General features: G+C 47.0%; 2 protein-coding genes across 5 annotated transcripts; one reads left to right on the forward strand and one right to left on the reverse strand.

Moving 5' to 3' along the window:
• Nucleotides 1-2,008: 2,008 nt before the first annotated feature.
• On the reverse strand, nucleotides 2,009-9,128 carry LOC117970972 (extracellular calcium-sensing receptor-like). Its single transcript, XM_059014487.1, has 7 exons — nucleotides 8,908-9,128; nucleotides 7,701-7,992; nucleotides 6,447-6,725; nucleotides 4,974-5,504; nucleotides 3,921-4,148; nucleotides 3,216-3,339; nucleotides 2,009-2,928 (listed from the first exon to the last, which is right to left on the reverse strand). Exons 1-7 carry the CDS (start codon nucleotides 9,126-9,128, stop codon nucleotides 2,009-2,011), a joined length of 2,595 nt encoding a protein of 864 aa, XP_058870470.1.
• Nucleotides 9,129-11,037: 1,909 nt separating this feature from the next.
• Nucleotides 11,038-16,468, forward strand: LOC131721191 (uncharacterized). 4 transcript variants are annotated; one of them, XM_059014551.1, is made up of 6 exons: nucleotides 11,038-11,297; nucleotides 11,795-11,862; nucleotides 13,317-13,483; nucleotides 14,223-14,364; nucleotides 14,753-14,841; nucleotides 15,175-16,468. In XM_059014551.1, the coding sequence occupies exons 3-6, from the start codon at nucleotides 13,349-13,351 to the stop codon at nucleotides 16,102-16,104; spliced, it is 1,296 nt and encodes a 431-aa protein (XP_058870534.1). In that variant the 5' UTR covers nucleotides 11,038-11,297; nucleotides 11,795-11,862; nucleotides 13,317-13,348; the 3' UTR covers nucleotides 16,105-16,468. The 4 variants fall into 4 exon arrangements, with proteins under 4 accessions (XP_058870534.1, XP_058870537.1, XP_058870535.1 ...); XM_059014554.1 differs by having other exon boundaries at nucleotides 14,226-14,364; XM_059014553.1 differs by lacking the exon at nucleotides 11,038-11,297 and adding an exon at nucleotides 11,333-11,470.
• The last annotated feature ends 4 nt before the right edge of the window (nucleotides 16,469-16,472 follow it).

Raw genomic sequence — 16,472 nt, forward strand, 5'->3', positions numbered from 1 at the left:
GCTGGGAACCCAGGGGTTGTTAATAAAAGGCATCTACTTTGAAACAGTCTGACCTTTTTAACATCACTTCATAGTGACAATAAGAAGCAGAGTTTACCAGGCAAAACAGTGTGAAGGCAACACGTTTATTTATGGTGCTGCAGAACGCTAAATCAAAGTATTGCATTGTCTAAATATAGCGTTTATTAATAGCAATGTACTGTCCTATATTCTACTGTGTTCGGTCTATACTGTACAAGGCATTGTAAGAATTAAAACCATCAGAAGCTGTTTAAATAGACATTGCAAGGGGCTGTATGTGATATATAGGGCAGCAGTGTGGAGTAGTGGTTAGGGCTCTGGACTCTTGACCGGAGGGTTGTGGGTTCAATCCCAGGTAGGGGACACTGCTGCTGTACCCTTGAGCAAGGTACTTTACCTAGATTGCTCCAGTAAAAACCCAACTGTATAAATGGGGAATTGTATGTAAAAATAATGTGATATCTTGTAACAATTGTAAGTCGCCCTGGATAAGGGCATCTGCTAAGAAATAAATAATAATAATAATAATAATAATAATAATAATAATTGTCCTATTGTGCGTTCCATTCAGAACATGCAAGATTTTCTGGAGAAACTTGCACACCTAAACCTAATCATAGGTTGTCATTTCCCTTTAGCGATATTAGTTAGAGCTGAAATCACTTGTGTGTGTAATTAATTAGCATCCCAACCCATTTATTTGTCATTGAGCAGAGGCTTTTATCCAAAGAGACTTACAGAGACTAGGGGGGTGAACTCTGCATCATCAACAACTGCTGCTGCTGCAGAGTCACTTCCAATAGGAGCTCGTTTGTTTGACGTCTCATCCGAAGGACGGAGCACAAGGAGGTGAAGTGAATCACTCAGAGTCACACATACAGGGAGTCAGTGGCTGAGATTTGAACCTCCTGGTATCAAGACCCTTTCTCTAATCACCGGACCAGCATTGGATTGGAAGGAGGGGCGAGGGCTGGACGTGAACCGCAAACCATACGGATCAAAGGAGTAATGGTTAGGGCTCTGGACTCTTGACCGGAGGGTTGTGGGTTCAATCCCAGGTGGGGGGACACTGCTGCTGTACCCTTGAGCAAGGTACTTTACCTAGATTGCTCCAGTAAAAACCCAACTGGATAAATGGCTAATGACTAGTAATGGTAAGTGATGATAACTGCAGTGTCTTCTGGGTCAAAGCATGTTACTGGCTGAAATCATGTCAGTCTAAAGGGGGAAGCAGCTGGTTGGTGGCAGGGAAGAAGGGGTGGGGCCAAGGAAGCGCAACGCTACCTGAAAGCATGTCTTGCAAACAGAGATTTCTAGAACTGCGCTGTGGTACCAGATTTTAAAATACGTGTTTCTTTCACAACTGCCCAGACCATTATAATGAATGGAAGACAACAACTGGTAAGATTTTGGAAATCATTTTTTGTTAGATGTCACTTTACATATCTTTCAAGAAAATGTAATCAATTAGGTACATCATTTTTTGATATATATTTTTTATTCATACAAATACTGTGGCTACAGTATAGCAAGGAGGGGATACATGCATGCATTCAATGCACTGGTTACACATTACAGTATAGAAAGCATATATATGCTTGGAAGATCAGCCCAGAATAGATTAACCCTAAATCTTAAAGCAAAACCTTTATGTATACAGGTAAGCCAAGTTTGCCAACCCAAGGACAGCTGTGAATGCCGTTTGAATCGCCTTTTTACATTTCCCTTATTGATTTCTGCTCATTGCAACCCTTCCAATATATTGATCTTCAAATCTGCCTTTACTTGGTATCAATGCGATTACTGTAGCGTCATTGTAACTGTCATTGTAATGGAACGCAATAGCATTGGAACTGGAATTGGAATTGGAATTGGAATTGGAATTGGAACTGGAATTGGAACTGGAATTGGAATTGGAATTGGAATTTCAGCAAACAGTGCTGTAATTATAATTCTAAATTAAGCCAGGCCTGATTGACACAACGACTCAGTTCTTTCTGGCCGCGGCCGCCCCCTTTCCCATGAGGTGATCCCGGGTGTTTCTCTCTGGCCTCAGCAAGATGACGTAACACTTGGGGAAGAAGATACAAGCCAGGAGGCCCATGCTGGACGACAGAATGGCGAATATCTCCACGGCCACCATGTACTTCCCCCCCGTGCTCATGTAGGCTGGGATGAAGGACAGCCACACGCTGACGAAGACCAGCATGCTGAAGGTGATGAACTTGGCCTCGTTGAAGCTGTCCGGCAGCCTCCTCGCCAGGAACGCCACCACGAAGCTGACGCTAGCCAGGACGCCCATGTATCCCAGCATGCACCAGAACGCCAGCGCCGACCCCTCGTTGCACTCCAGGACGATCCTGGCCACGTGGGACGTTGTATTGTTTTCGGGGTACGGGGAGGCCAAGCCCAGCCACGCCCCACAGATGCCCACCTGGACTAGGGTCCCCACGGAGGCGACGGTGTTAGGCAGGCGGGAGCCCACCCACCTCCGCAGACCACTGCCCGGGATGGAAGCCTTAAAAGCAATGACCACCATGAGGGTCTTGGCCAGAACGCAGGAGACGCCCAGGGTGAAGACGATGGCGAAGGCGGTCTGGCGGAGCATGCAGGAGGCGGGCGAGGGTCGCCCGATGAAGATGAGCGAGCAGAGCGGGCACAGCGCCAGGGCGCCCAGCAGCACGTAGCTCAGCTGGCGGTTGTTGGCCTTCACGATGGGCGAGTGCCGGTGGCGCAGGAAGACCCCCAGGATGGAGGCGGGCAGCAGGGAGGCCAGCACTGCCAGGGATGCCAAGCTGGCGCCCAGGGGCTCCTCGTAGGACAGGAACTCCACCAGCCTGGGCACGCAGGCGTCCTGCCGCGTGTTGGACCACTGATCTGACGGGCAGCGCAGGCACTTTGTGGAGTCTGGAGCAGGAGAGGAAGAGGGATGAGAAGAGGGGCTCTCTGGGATAGCGCTGCCCCAAACGATTGCTGGGATCGAGGTCTCCACAGGAGAGGGCATTGGGGTTGATTTGGATACGGTTCTAAGTGAAGAAACCGCTGCTTCGGTTTGTGTGGGTCGCTCCTCTCCACAGAGTCTTAAGACAAGCAGCAATCATCACAAACCCAAGCAGCTGTTTCTGCACTCGTTTCACTCAGAACGGTAAATGAGCCAAATCTGGGTTAAGGTGTTTGCCTCGTCGCACACTCACCTGTTTGGTTGGAGATCTCCCCCACTGAACAAGGGATGCAGTCAAAGCAGCAGACAGGCTGTCCACGGCGAAGTGCTGTCCGCCAGCCAGGGAGACAGCTCTCACTGCACACTGAGCGAGGGACCTAGGAAGTGCGGTTTACAGATACATTCAAAATCACTTAACACTGCTGACAAACCCTTTTTTTTCTTCGAATGCACAGTTTTGAAACAGACCCATGTTTTGGTATTTTAAAATAGCTGGTACTAAATCGGGTTCGAATTTCATGTCTCGCTCCCAGGACGTACACTTACAGTAGGTCAGTTCACCTGGCTGTGTCACCTGGATCTGAGAATTGCAGTGAAGTTGACCTACAGCGCATGACCCCAGCCATTTCTGATCCACAGTATTTGAAATGTCAGCCAATCCCAAAATAAAGTAACAAAATTAGATATGTAGGAGAGACAGGTAGAGCGTTATATAAAAGAATACAGAATTGCCTGTCTGATAAGAAAAAAGTAAATGAACCGATAATTCAACACTTTACATAAAATGAACATAACAGGAATGACCTCCAACTTGATACCTGCAGGTTTAAATAGAAAGGAACAGCAGATCATTACATCATGCTGTAAATGACATCACAAGCTCATTAATAGATTTCAATAGAAACACAAGTTGGCAAAAACTTTTACTCGTGCAATCTGAACACGATTGAAATCCAACCTGCATTTCACCTCCGGGCCACACGATGGCGCTCTCGTCGAGGAAGAGCTCCTGCCCTGGGGGAGCTCTGAAGTCGTAGCTGCCCACTTTGACGTACTGGATGTCCCCGGCGGGGGTGGGCTGCCAGTTGACGATGTCGTAGAGGGCGGGGGGGTCGCCGTTTTCGTCGAAATACACCTCCTCTCCCTCCGGGTTCTTGAATCGAACCTTGCGCAGGTAGTGCAGGATCTGCAGACACACACAGGCAGTGAGACACAGTGATCCCCACAGGAGCTTATGTTGACTCAGAAATATCTTCATCTAGACAATGTGGGGAAGCTATAAAAAAGGCCAACAAGATGCTCAGATATATTGTGAGAAGTGTTGAATTTAAATCAAGGGAAGTAATGTTAAAACTTTACAATGCATTAGTAAGACCTCACCTAGAATATTGTGTTCAGTTCTGGTCACCTCGTTACAAAAAGGATATTGCTGCTCTAGAAAGAGTGCAAAGAAGAGCGACCAGAATTATCCCGGGTTTAAAAGGCATGTCGTATGCAGACAGGCTAAAAGAATTGAATCTATTCAGTCTTGAACAAAGAAGACTACGCTGTGATCTGATTCAAGCATTCAAAATCCTAAAAGGTATAGACAATGTCAACCCAGGGGACTTTTTTGACTGAAAAATGAAACCAGGGGTCACAAATGGAGATTAGATAAAGGGGCATTCAGAACAGAAAATTTTTTTACACAGAGAATTGTGAGGGTCTGGAACCAGCTCCCCAGTAATGTTGTTGAAGCTGACACCCTGGGATCCTTCAAGAAGCTGCTTGATGAGATTCTGGGATCAATAAGCTACTAACAACCAAACGAGCAAGATGGGCCGAATGGGGCCTCCTCTCGTTTGTAAACTTTCTTATGTTCTTATGTCTGAGACTGAGACACAAGCACAGCTGCTGCACTGAACCCAGCAGCCGTGGAAAGTGGGCTTTGCCATTTGAATCGCTGTGCTTCATTACTGCAATGCTTCCACTGCGCTTTGAGACACACCCCCCCCCCCCCCCCCCCCCTCACCTGCCAGGGTTCGAAATCCTTGACGTCGGCACAGGCTCCACCATCGAATGGCCCTTCCCCGGGGGAGCAGGCCTGCAGATCGTGCAGGGCTTGTGCGACGGCGTACACAGCATTGTAGGTGTTATAGGTGAGCCTCAGGCTCGACACATCCAGGAAGATGTTCTTCAGACCAGCCAGGTCCTCACTACCGGTGCACAGCCTGACCCCGGCTCCGTCGCCCTGCCAACTGCACCCGAAAGCCTGCTCCCAGAAGAGCCTGAGGAAGATATCCTGGGGGTTCCTGAAGGGATGGACGCTGAGGAGGTAGTCCTTGAATCCAGGCAGGGTCCCTCTGTGAATGGTGAAGCCGATAGTCCCCGTTAGCATCTCGAAGGCCCGGTTGTCGGACAGGGCTTGGGCTGTGGACCACGCCTCGCTGGCTAGCCAGGTCTTCCCCGTGACGTTCTGCCGATGGATCTCCTCCATGATTGGGTACAGGTAGGTTTTCCAGGAGAAGACGGCGATGGCTTTGGCTGTGGAGGCTTTGATGACCTGGTCAGTGCGTGCCACAAGAACAGGTACAACAGAATGAAATATTAAAGACACAATCAGCAACCAATTACCTAATCCAATAGCAGGCAGGTCATAATTGATGCACTGAGAACACTATTTATTTCTTTGTTAGCAGATGCCCTTAGCAGGGTGATTTACAATTGTTAGAAGATATCACATTATTTTTACATACAATTACCCATTTATACAGTTGGGTTTTTACTGGAGCAATCTAGGTAAAGTTCCTTGCTCAAGGGTACAGCAGCAATGTCCCCCACCTGGGATTGAACCCATGACCCTCCGGTCAAAGTCCAGAGCCCTAACCACTACTCCACACTGCTGCAAGAATGGGTTTCCAAACCCACACCCTATATTACTCTAGCTAACAAAATCATTCCACAGAGCTCGGCTGGTTTGCACTTTCATTAGCTGTGCAGGTATTAAATGTGCAGTTTTGAAAGAAACACATTATCGCAAAGCTATACATGTGTGTGTGTGTGTGTGTCTGTGTGTCTGTGTGTGTGTGTGTCTCTGTGTGTGTGTGTGTGTGTGTGTGTGTGTGTGTGTGTCTGTGTGTGTGTGTGTGTGTGTCTGTGTGTGTGTGTGTGTTTTAAACATTATATCTTGTAATGCATTCTCATCTCAATCTGTGTAATACAATTCATTCACTCCCTATGTGTGACCCTGAGCGAGTCACTTAACCTCCTTGTGCCCTGGATGAGACGTAAAACAAACGAGCTCCTATTGGAAGTGACTCTGCAGCAGCAGCAGCAGCAGTTGTTGATGATGCAGAGTTCACCCCTCTAATCTCTGTAAGTTGCTTTGGATAAAAGCATCTGCTAAATGACTAATTAATAATAATAATAATAATAATAATAATAATAATAATAATAATAATAATAATAATAATACTGGGGATGAATCCCGCTGCTCCAAGCTGACCTCGACCAGGCGCTGCGTGCGACTGTGGGAGTAGAGGATGGGGACGAGCTCCAGGAACTCCACGCAGATCCCCAGCCGCAGCGCCTCCTGCTGGAACTCCCTGGCGATGCCCTGGCCGTAGTCATCGTCGTCGGTCAGCACCCCGACCCAGGTCCAGCGGAGCCGCGAGGCGAGGCGCGCCAGCCCCTTCCCCTGCACCGCGTCGCTGGGGATCGTGCGGAAGAACGAGGGGAACTCTCGCTTGTTGCTGAGCGTGGGAGCCGTCGCAAAGTAACTGATCTGGAGAGGAAGAGACCAAGAAGAAACGGCATCCAGTTTGAACAGCAACACCTGAACAAAAGGTGCCAGGTGATTTTTGTATAGAGATTCACAGTTGCCCCAGAAATTCTCCACATTAGCTCAGGTGAACTGCAGGTCAGCGAGGATAATCAGATCCCCAATCGCCTGTTTATACACTCCGCAGCGGATGTGAGCTACCGCCCCCTGGAGGACAAAGGCCAGTTCTGCAGGTGTTGAGCTCACCGTGTGACACTAGGGGTCGCTGTAGCGCGGTGAGCAGAAACAGTCACTGCTGATTTTGCTTCTCTAACCCAGCGCCAGAGCTAATGATGCCTGTGGAATCCCCAGCAAAGATCGACACAGCCAGGAACCTGCGCTCCCCTGACTGTGTGACTCCCCCCTGCACACCACGCGGCCGTGCCTTTACCAGGGGAGACCCTCGGGGACCCCTGCGCTCCCCTGACTGTGTGACTCCCCCCTGCACACCACGCGGCCGTGCCTTTACCAGGGGAGACCCTCGGGGACCCCTGCGCCCCCCTGACTGTGCGACTCCTCCTGCACACCACGCGGCCGTGCCTTTACCAGGGGAGACCCTCGGGGACCCCTGCGCCCCCCTGACTGTGTGACTCCCCCTGCACACCACGCGGCCGTGCCTTTACCAGGGGAGACCCTCGGCGACCCCTGCGCTCCCCTGACTGTGTGACTCCCCTCTGCACACCACGCGGCCGTGCCTTTACCAGGGGAGACACCCCCTGGTGGTCATTTGTAAAATCCCACTTCAGAGATTCAGCTTTTTAGAAAGTGGGCATTTTTTTGCAGGAATAGTTAGTAAGCCTTGTAAATAAGGACCGAAGCAGAAACTAAATCAGAGAATGCTAGGGGGCTCGCACACAAGAGATCCCTTTAAAAAGAAATATGCAAATAATACCCCCCCCCCCCCCCCCCACCCCCCCTTCACCTCTCCACCCCACCTACCTGTGGATAGCCATACAGACCCAGAAGCCTGGCCATGGGGATAGACACAGACGAGGCACTGTCTCCGACGATAGCAGCAAGAGGGGCGGTGTCGTGGCAACGGTAGTTAGGCACCAGCTCGTCCTGGCCCGACACCAGCCACATAGCGCCCTCTAGCCCCCGGGGGATGACATCACAGGAGTCGTAGAGTCCGTAGCCCAGAGAGATGTTGGGAAGCAACTCCGGATTCTCGTTGATTTGCTTGATGGCGAAAATCATGGCGTGCAGCCAGCGGTAATTCCGGAAGCTGAAACTGCAGTCGAACCCGCGTTACGTAACCGCAGCTCGCAAAATAACTAGAACTCTTACCTGCTTTTCAATTCTATTAGCCGCAGTTTTGAAAGAAACTCGTTCCCGTGACGACGTATTTCCAGTTTTTAAATATGGTGTCTGGTGCTACGTTAAACTAAAGAAAGTGTTCAGTTTTTACACCCAATTCTCACTATATCTCTTACGCTTCCCGGGTCTTTCCACCTCTGCCAGTGTATTCTGGGTCAAAGCAAGTTACTGGCTCAAAGCATGTCAGTCTATTGAGGAAACAGATTTTTTGTGACTGACATGCACTTACCATAATCTGCTATGTCGTTTTGTTTTTGATTTACTTTACAATACCTCTCCAAGCTTTACAATGCTTCCCTATGCTTTACCACACCTCTCTGTGCTTTACAATGCTTCCCTATGCTTTACCACACCTCTCTGTGCTTTACAATGCTTCCCTATGCTTTACCACACCTCTCTGTGCTTTACAATGCTTCCCTATGCTTTACCAGACCTCTCTGTGCTTTACAATGCTTCCCTATGCTTTACCAGACCTCTCTGTGCTTTACAATGCTTCCCTATGCTTTACCACACCTCTCTGTGCTTTACAATGCTTCCCTATGCTTTACCACACCTCTCTGTGCTTTACAATGTTTCCCTATGCTTTACCACACCTCTCTGTGCTTTACAATGCTTCCCTATGCTTTACCAGACCTCTCTGTGCTTTACAATGCTTCCCTATGCTTTACCAGACCTCTCTGTGCTTTACAATGCTTCCCTATGCTTTACCAGACCTCTCTGTGCTTTACAATGCTTCCCTATGCTTTACCAGACCTCTCTGTGCTTTACAATGCTTTCACTGTGATTTAAGACGTTGTGTTTTAACTTGGGCTATGAGTCCTCGGCTTACCTTTGACACTGAGCTCGCTGTGGTTGCTGGGTGTAGTTTATTTCTGGGAACATCTTGTTCTCGTGAACCCCGAAAGTGCCCCCGATAATGACATCCCCTTCCACCACCACTCCTTCGCGACGCAGGCTCCCAAGCCGACACCCGGGCTGAACCGCGCTGCACACTGGCCGGCAGAGCTGAAGAAGGAAAGCCGCTAAGAAGGTCACGCCTCGCCGGTACATTCTCAAGGAAGTTTAGCTGCTCAAATATACCGCACGTTTTAAACTAACCGCTCGCTCAATAAATAATAACTATACGGGAGAATTATTGTTCATACCTGACGCATGTTTATAAAACTTACCCGCACCGTTTTCAAGTATACAGGAATATTATTCAGAACAATTAAAATATCTGTTTATGTCATAGCAGTTAGATGTAGTTGTCTCTGTTTCCTAGTAAAATATCATAATATGGATTCGGTTTAGGTTCGGCAATGTTCAGGTACCGATAATAAAATTAAACACCGCTAAATCAGCTGGTTTAAGTAACTATGTGGTTGACGTTTCCAAAAAGTATAAAATCCGCCTACTATGGAAAAATAGCTTCCCTCTTTGGGGTGTTTTTGATTACCTTTGAACATAAATGCAGTTACTGTAGCTAGGAGAATACTGATTCTATAAGAGAATGAATTTAGTTCCCCTTAAGATTGAAGTAAAGTCAGACCTTATATATATATATATATATATATATATATATATATATATATATAATTTTCCTTAACTATTTTGTCTGTTTTAACGATACAGTATTAATGGTTATAGACGAAACGAAAAGTCTTATATAAATATAGGTTGTTTTTGAGATTACTGTATCCACGTTAGAATTTAATTCTATATAATTACTATCTTCTAGTAAAAAAAACATATATTTCTTCTAAAAGTACAGCACCTACACTTATTTAAAAGCCTGACTGTACCCTAAATGAATGAAAATGAGCACACAGCTATTAGTGCTTCCAAATCCTACCGAAAAAAAAAACTATAACCACTTTTAGCATCAAGATAACAATTAGAAGTGTTAAAATCGAATGCGGATGCGAAAATATACAGAGTGATCCACCGTATAATTTCATAAGGGCAGGATGCTAAACTCTTATACTGTATCCTGCAATTCCCAAACCCTGACCGCCTTTTTTCTGTCAGGTGGCTTGCCCTGTTATTAAACCGTTCACTTTAATTTGAAAACATGCTGTTTCTCGCTAAGTGTGTGTTTTTTTAAATCATCAAACAGGTGTGTATCTCCGAGGGGAGAAGGGATGAATTATCGGGCGGCCTTCTGATTGGCTGGGAGTTCTGTCTATCAAACGCATTAGAAGCAGGGGGGTGCGGGGGCGGGCTCTGAGATGCCTGGTTTGTTTGATTAGAGAGAATGGTTTCTCAAGGGAGAATGGTTTCTAAATTACTGTGCTAGTCCGATCTGCCCAGTAAGTGCTGTGGGATCCCAGCAGCTAAATCGGATCCTCAAGTAAACACGATTTCTTTATTAATTTAGCTATGGCCAAAAGTTTTGCATCACCAATAATTTTAGGATTAAGACAGCTTTAAAAAAACAAAACAAAAAAAAACTAATTTAGATATTTTATTTATCATGTAATCAAACTACAAAACGAGCTAGGTGTCTATACTGGAAGCCATAGTACTTCATGTTAGATTTCAAATTAGGGGCAGCAGTGTGGAGTAGTGGTCAGGGCTCTGGACTTTTGACCGGAGGGTCGTGGGTTCAATCCCAGGTGAAGAACACTGCTGCTGTACCCTTGAGCAAGGTACTTTACCTAGATTGCGCTAGTAAAAACCCAACTGTATAAATGGGTAATTGTATGTAAAAATAATGTGGTATCTTGTAACAATTGTAAGTCTCCCTGGATAAGGGCGTCTGCTAAATAATAATTTCGAAATGTACAATTTTTTGTCATTTTTTCGTTAAGTAGATGAAATACTACAAAGCTGTCTGTTGTAATTAAAAAAAAAACCTAACATTATTCAGCAGGTTTCATTCGACTATCAAAATTAGTTCGTTCTACGGGGTGATGATTCAAAACTTTAGGATATAGCTGTAGAGCCCACAAGGTGCTGAAAGAGCTGGATCCGTTCAGTCATTTTTGTGGCCGAGGGTCCGAAACGATCACGTGGTGTAAAAGTTTGCAAACACGTGACGCTGACGGAGTTTCGGAAAGAACAGAACAAACGACGAGCGCGCTCGTCAAACACAGAAAGACAAAAACACAACGCAAGGATTTTTTTTTCGTTTTTTGCTAACTAAAAAAACAAAAAACTTATTTTTTTTTTACTTATTTGTCCCGCCCTGGCTGTGACTGCCTTAAATTCGCGTCGCTTGACACGAAATATGAACAGGTACGGTAGCGTAGACAGTGTGCCTGCTGGTTAATTAAAACAAACACGGCTGTTGTTTTTGTGTTTATTATTATTATTATTATTATTATTATTATTATTATTATTATTATTATTATTATTATTATTATTATTTATTTCTTAGCAGACGCACTTATCCAGGGCGACTTACAATCGTAAGCAAATACATTTCAAGTATATTGTTTGTTGAGCCGTCGATATGTTAAGACAGTTCGAGTCTGTGGTAGTTTGCTTTATTAAATCTTGATAAATGTCGAGTGTTACCGAATTAAATACAATGTTAACAATAAAACGCGCGTATCAGTTGCTTACAATTACCCCTGTATAAAAACGTACACACTGTATTGAAAGCTGTGTGTGACTACCCGGAGACATTAGAATGCTGCTAATGTGTGAAAAGGGTTGTAGTTTAATGGCGTTATATTTTCAAATAGACTGGAAAATATTCGCATTATTTTCTATTTTCTATTTCCACACAGGCACCGTTGGCACCAAAACGTCATTTTGCTGTACTTGAAAACGACAAATATACCGTGTTAATATCTAGGTGAACTTATTTATAATTACTGTCAACTCTTCTGTCATGGTATTTACCATGCTTTTTAATATGCTTTACCACACCTCTCTGTGCTTTACAATGCTTCCCTATGCTTTACCAGACCTCTCTGTGCTTTACAATGCTTCCCTATGCTTTACCAGACCTCTCTGTGCTTTACAATGCTTCCCTATGCTTTACCAGACCTCTCTGTGCTTTACAATGCTTCCCTATGCTTTACCACACCTCTCTGTGCTTTACAATGCTTCCCTATGCTTTACCACACCTCGCTGTGCTTTACAATGCTTCCCTATGCTTTACCAGACCTCTCTGTGCTTTACAATGCTTCCCTATGCTTTACCAGACCTCTCTGTGCTTCACAATGCCTCCCTATGCTTTACCAGACCTCTCTGTGCTTTACAATGCTTCCCTATGCTTTACCAGACCTCTCTGTGCTTTACAATGCTTCCCTATGCTTTACCAGACCTCTCTGTGCTTTACAATGCTTCCCTATGCTTTACCACACCTCTCTGTGCTTTACAATGCTTCCCTATGCTTTACCACACCTCTCTGTGCTTTACAATGCTTCCCTACACTTTACTACACTTTACCATGCTTTTACTGTGCTTTACTACACTTGCTCTTGCTGTCCCAGCAGTTGGGATGGTGTAGTTGTAATTGTCATGTTTTGCTTTCTATAGATATTTCCCTAGCTGTGCTGGAGATTGCATTTCTGATTAAAATCTGCTGCAGGGAATAGGAATCCCTCTATGGAAAATCGTGCAGTGCTTTGGGGAAATCGCCTTTTAAAAAGTATTTGTTCAGTCAAATGTAACACTAACAGATCATTTACGAGACGCATGTTTTTTTTTAATTGATCTACAGCTGGGGCCAAAAGTTTTGCATCTCCCTATAGAATGAACTCATTCTGCTTCATAAAGTCGAATGAAACCTGCTAAATGATGTTAACATATTGAATCACACACCGCTTTGTAACCAGATACTTGGAAAAATGTGACATTTCGAAATCTAACATGAAATACTGCCGTAGTGCCATTGTGGAATCGCTACTATTGGTGCGGTACTGGTTCCACTTAGACACGCACACACAAAAACCAGTTAAACCATTACATGAAAAACAGTTTTAATACAAAATGTAATAAAATCGAAATAAAAAAGCGACAAAAAATGTGTTTTTTAATTATAAAACGATAAAAAAAATAGAACAATGAAAGAAGTCAAATACAAAAACTTAATCAAATTTGAATTTTAAAAAATCTCTCTCTCTCTCTCTCTCTCTCTCTCTCTCTCTCTCTCTCTCTCTCTCTCTCTCTCTCTCTCTCTCTCTCAATTCGTAAAATTAGATTTTTTAAATACCAGCCCATGGGTGAAATATTTTGGGCAATCCCCCTCATCATAGAGATGCTGTATTATTGAAATTAACTTTCCATGTGTTTCCTACGCAGGTGGAATAATAAATAGAAACCGGACCTTGAAGATGGCATTCCAGGTTGCCACACCTCCCGAACCCAAGACCGCGATGAACGAACAGCCCTGGTCAGTCTGCCCTGACAGGACGGCGCTTTCAAACCGGGTGGGCACAGACCGTGGCTCACACTGCCCCCCTCTGCAGGTAATACCCCAGTTTTGCCATTCCTGCCAGCTGCGCCCTTGTAAAACTTCACCACAGTAAATCTGCACGGTGATTTTGCAATCAACGCGGGTTATTCCCTGGCTTTTGATCAGACTGGCTGTTCCTTAATTAATTAGGAAAGTTAATTGGAGCTCCACTGTAAGACTCAACTCCAGTCTGTAGACCAGCCAGAGACAGCCCCGCTTTCCTTATCAAAGTTCACTGTGAAATACTGTATGAAACTTCTGCTTTAAAATCCGGTTTTGCTTTATTCAACTTTTTTATTTTTGTGTTTCCCATGAATATTTTCACCCCAATTGTCGCCCAGTTTGGAAGGCCCAATTGCTTCCCCCCCCCCCCCCCCCCCCCCCCCCCACAGCTGCTCAGGAGACCCGAGGGTTCAGCAGCCTCCAATCCCACGCCCGAGCCAGCTTCCTCTTCCACACCCAGGAGCTCGAGAGCGGACGTCAGCGACCTGCTAGCCCTGCAGGTGTCCGCTCTGAGCTCACTGGACGCCTGGCCGGTAGGGTTCGCTGCAACGCGATGAGGAGGAGAAACAGTCCCTGTTGGTTTTGCCTCCCTGACCCGCAGGGGCGCCAGAGCCAATGCGACGCTCCCTCCAGTATCCCCTGTGCTCCCCTGACTGTAGGACTGACCCTGCATATCACACGACTGTGCTTCTACTAAGGGAGACCCCTGCTTCATTAACGTTTGTCTCATCTCAACACCCCCCCCCCAGCAGGGCGCATACTCCGGAGTGGTCCAGAACTTTTCCAGCCGGACTCTCCCTCATCCTTCCTTCTATTCTCTCTACGTGGCCATCGGATCCATGCAGGCAAACCTGGAGGCTCGGAAGCACTGGGACCCCACAAGCTTTCCTGGTACTTGAACATTTTTCATTGAAGTGACGTCTTTCTCTAGCAGCTTTTGGTCTTCTAGAGCAGGGCTTCCCAGCCCCGGTCCTGGGGACCCCCTGCTGTGTCTGCTGGTTTTCATTCCAGCTGAGCTCTCAATTACTGAACCAGACCCTTCATTGAGCTTAATTAGACCCTTTGACTTGTTTTCTTAACATAAACAGCTAACTTGAAATCTGCAACTGTTTAAGAGCTGAAAACAATGACGAAGGTCTGATTAAGCAAATGATCTGTTCATCCCCTCATCCTAACCCCAACCCTAGCTCCAACCCTGTCCCTTACCCTTATCCTATCTCTAACCCTAATCCTAGCTCCAACCCTAACTAACTCTAACCTTGTTGTTTTCTCGCTCCAGTCTCTCCCATTTCTCCTGCTGATTTCTACTACACAGACCCCTGGAAGCCTGCGGGAAGTCGAGTTTACAACACTGTGACTCAGCTCGAGGTATGGGGGCGGGGGGGTGCGGGGGGCAGTTAACGGGGCAATCCACAATGAGAGGCATTCTTGAATTAGTTTACAAGACAAGTCCCTTTATTAGATCTAATCCCAGAGCTTGAAAAGACTGAGCTATGAAGATAGGCTGAAAGAACTGAAACACTATTAAAATCATGCTTTTAAAATGTGCTTTATTAACAGTACTGCTGCCCCCACACCACCTACCCCTTTTTAATTGTGCTGAAAATCCGTCAATTAAGGAGGTATTTCAAATCCAACTCAAACCCGTAGGAGAGTTTCTGTATTTACTGATTGGTGTCTTACCCCCCACCCCCAGCGCAGGTTCTCGAGTGCTGTCGTCTGAACACACCTCCCCCCATCATGTCAGTCTGCCAGGCTGCGGGTTCGAACCCGTTCAGGACCGCGCCCCGAACCCTGGGCTCACCGAACCAGAACCGTCCGCAGGGGGCATCGGAAAACAGGAGAGTGGAGATAATCCAGCTCTCCAGAGAGGAGGACCAAGCAGTGAGCACCCTCCTTGAGCTCCGGCTGTCCCACCTGGAGCGCAGGGGAGAGGGGAGCTCCTTAGAGAGCGTGCCTGGGGGTATCGGAGACGGGAGCCCTCTTAGAGCTGAGAGCGGAGACTGGGAACAGCCGGGGAACTTCTGCACCGTAAGTGTTCCAGAACCGACTGCCGCTTCCTCTGCTCCTGCAGGAGAACCTGGACTTCAGCCGGCGGCAAAGCGGAGACCCAAGCCAGAGATGGACGTGGCACAAGCCTTGCTGGAGCTTGTGAAAGGGGAGCCAGAGGACAGCCCGAGGCGACAGACCGTCGTGTCTTTGGCAGCTGGGTTTAGAGTCCCACTTACCGAAGACCGGGAAGCATTGGGGAGACTCTGCGTCCAAGGAGGGGATCGGATCAAACCGCAGGAGGGCGATTGGCCCCGCAGTCTAGAGCCGAAGTTGGGAGAGCCCGATAGAATGGACCTGGGTGGGCCAGACCGCTTGGCACCGGGGTCGCTGGAGGCTCCTCCGTGTAGCCAGTTGGGTGAAGGCTGGCACCAGGATTGTGGTTCGGTGTTGGCAGGCTTGGGTGAGGAGGGACACAGGTCATATCTGAACAGGAGCACAGCGAGCGGGGATGACGTCGTGGAGACCAGCTTGGACAGAGACGAGTCTGAGACGGGGCCCGCTGGACAGAGCTGCTCCCGGGATGAGAGGCTGGCTGTTGTTGCTTTGCTGGACCTCCATGTCTTTGGCAGTAGGGTTTAGGGTCCCGTGTGCTGACTAGAGGCATAGAGAGGTGGGGAGAGACTTTTCAAAGCATGGGTAGGTCGTAGATGTTGTGCATGAGAACTGAGTGATAGTTCAGTACTTAGTTTTTGCACTTGCAATGTTATCAGTGGTTCTCTGAATAGATTTCATTGAGGGGAGCTCTGAACCCCAGGACTGGGTGCAGCAGGACTGGGTGCAGCAGCAGCAGCAGGGCTAGTGTGAGTTTGTAACCCTGCTCAAACTCCTGGCTCCTGATCATTTCAATATTAATAATAATAACAGACTTCATTGAGGGGAGCTCTGAACCCCAGGACTGGGTGCAGCAGCAGCAGCAGCAGGGCTAGTGTGAGTTTCTAACACAGAGA

This window comes from Acipenser ruthenus, chromosome 48, assembly GCF_902713425.1.
Source record: "Acipenser ruthenus chromosome 48, fAciRut3.2 maternal haplotype, whole genome shotgun sequence".
In the NCBI taxonomy this organism is placed as follows: domain Eukaryota; kingdom Metazoa; phylum Chordata; class Actinopteri; order Acipenseriformes; family Acipenseridae; genus Acipenser; species Acipenser ruthenus.

Coding starts and splice junctions, on each gene's coding strand:
- LOC131721191 (XM_059014551.1), top strand. CDS start 13,349: ATGGCATTCCAGGTTGCCACACCTCCCGAACCCAAGACCGCGATGAAC. Junction 13,484..14,222: donor CACACTGCCCCCCTCTGCAG/GTAATACCCCAG, acceptor CCCCCCCCCCAG/CAGGGCGCATACTCCGGAGT. Junction 14,365..14,752: donor GGACCCCACAAGCTTTCCTG/GTACTTGAACAT, acceptor TTCTCGCTCCAG/TCTCTCCCATTTCTCCTGCT.
- LOC117970972 (XM_059014487.1), bottom strand. CDS start 9,128: ATGTACCGGCGAGGCGTGACCTTCTTAGCGGCTTTCCTTCTTCAGCTC. Junction 4,149..4,973: donor AGGATTTCGAACCCTGGCAG/GTGAGGGGGGGG, acceptor GTGTGTCTGCAG/ATCCTGCACTACCTGCGCAA. Junction 2,929..3,215: donor GGAGATCTCCAACCAAACAG/GTGAGTGTGCGA, acceptor CTCCTGCTCCAG/ACTCCACAAAGTGCCTGCGC.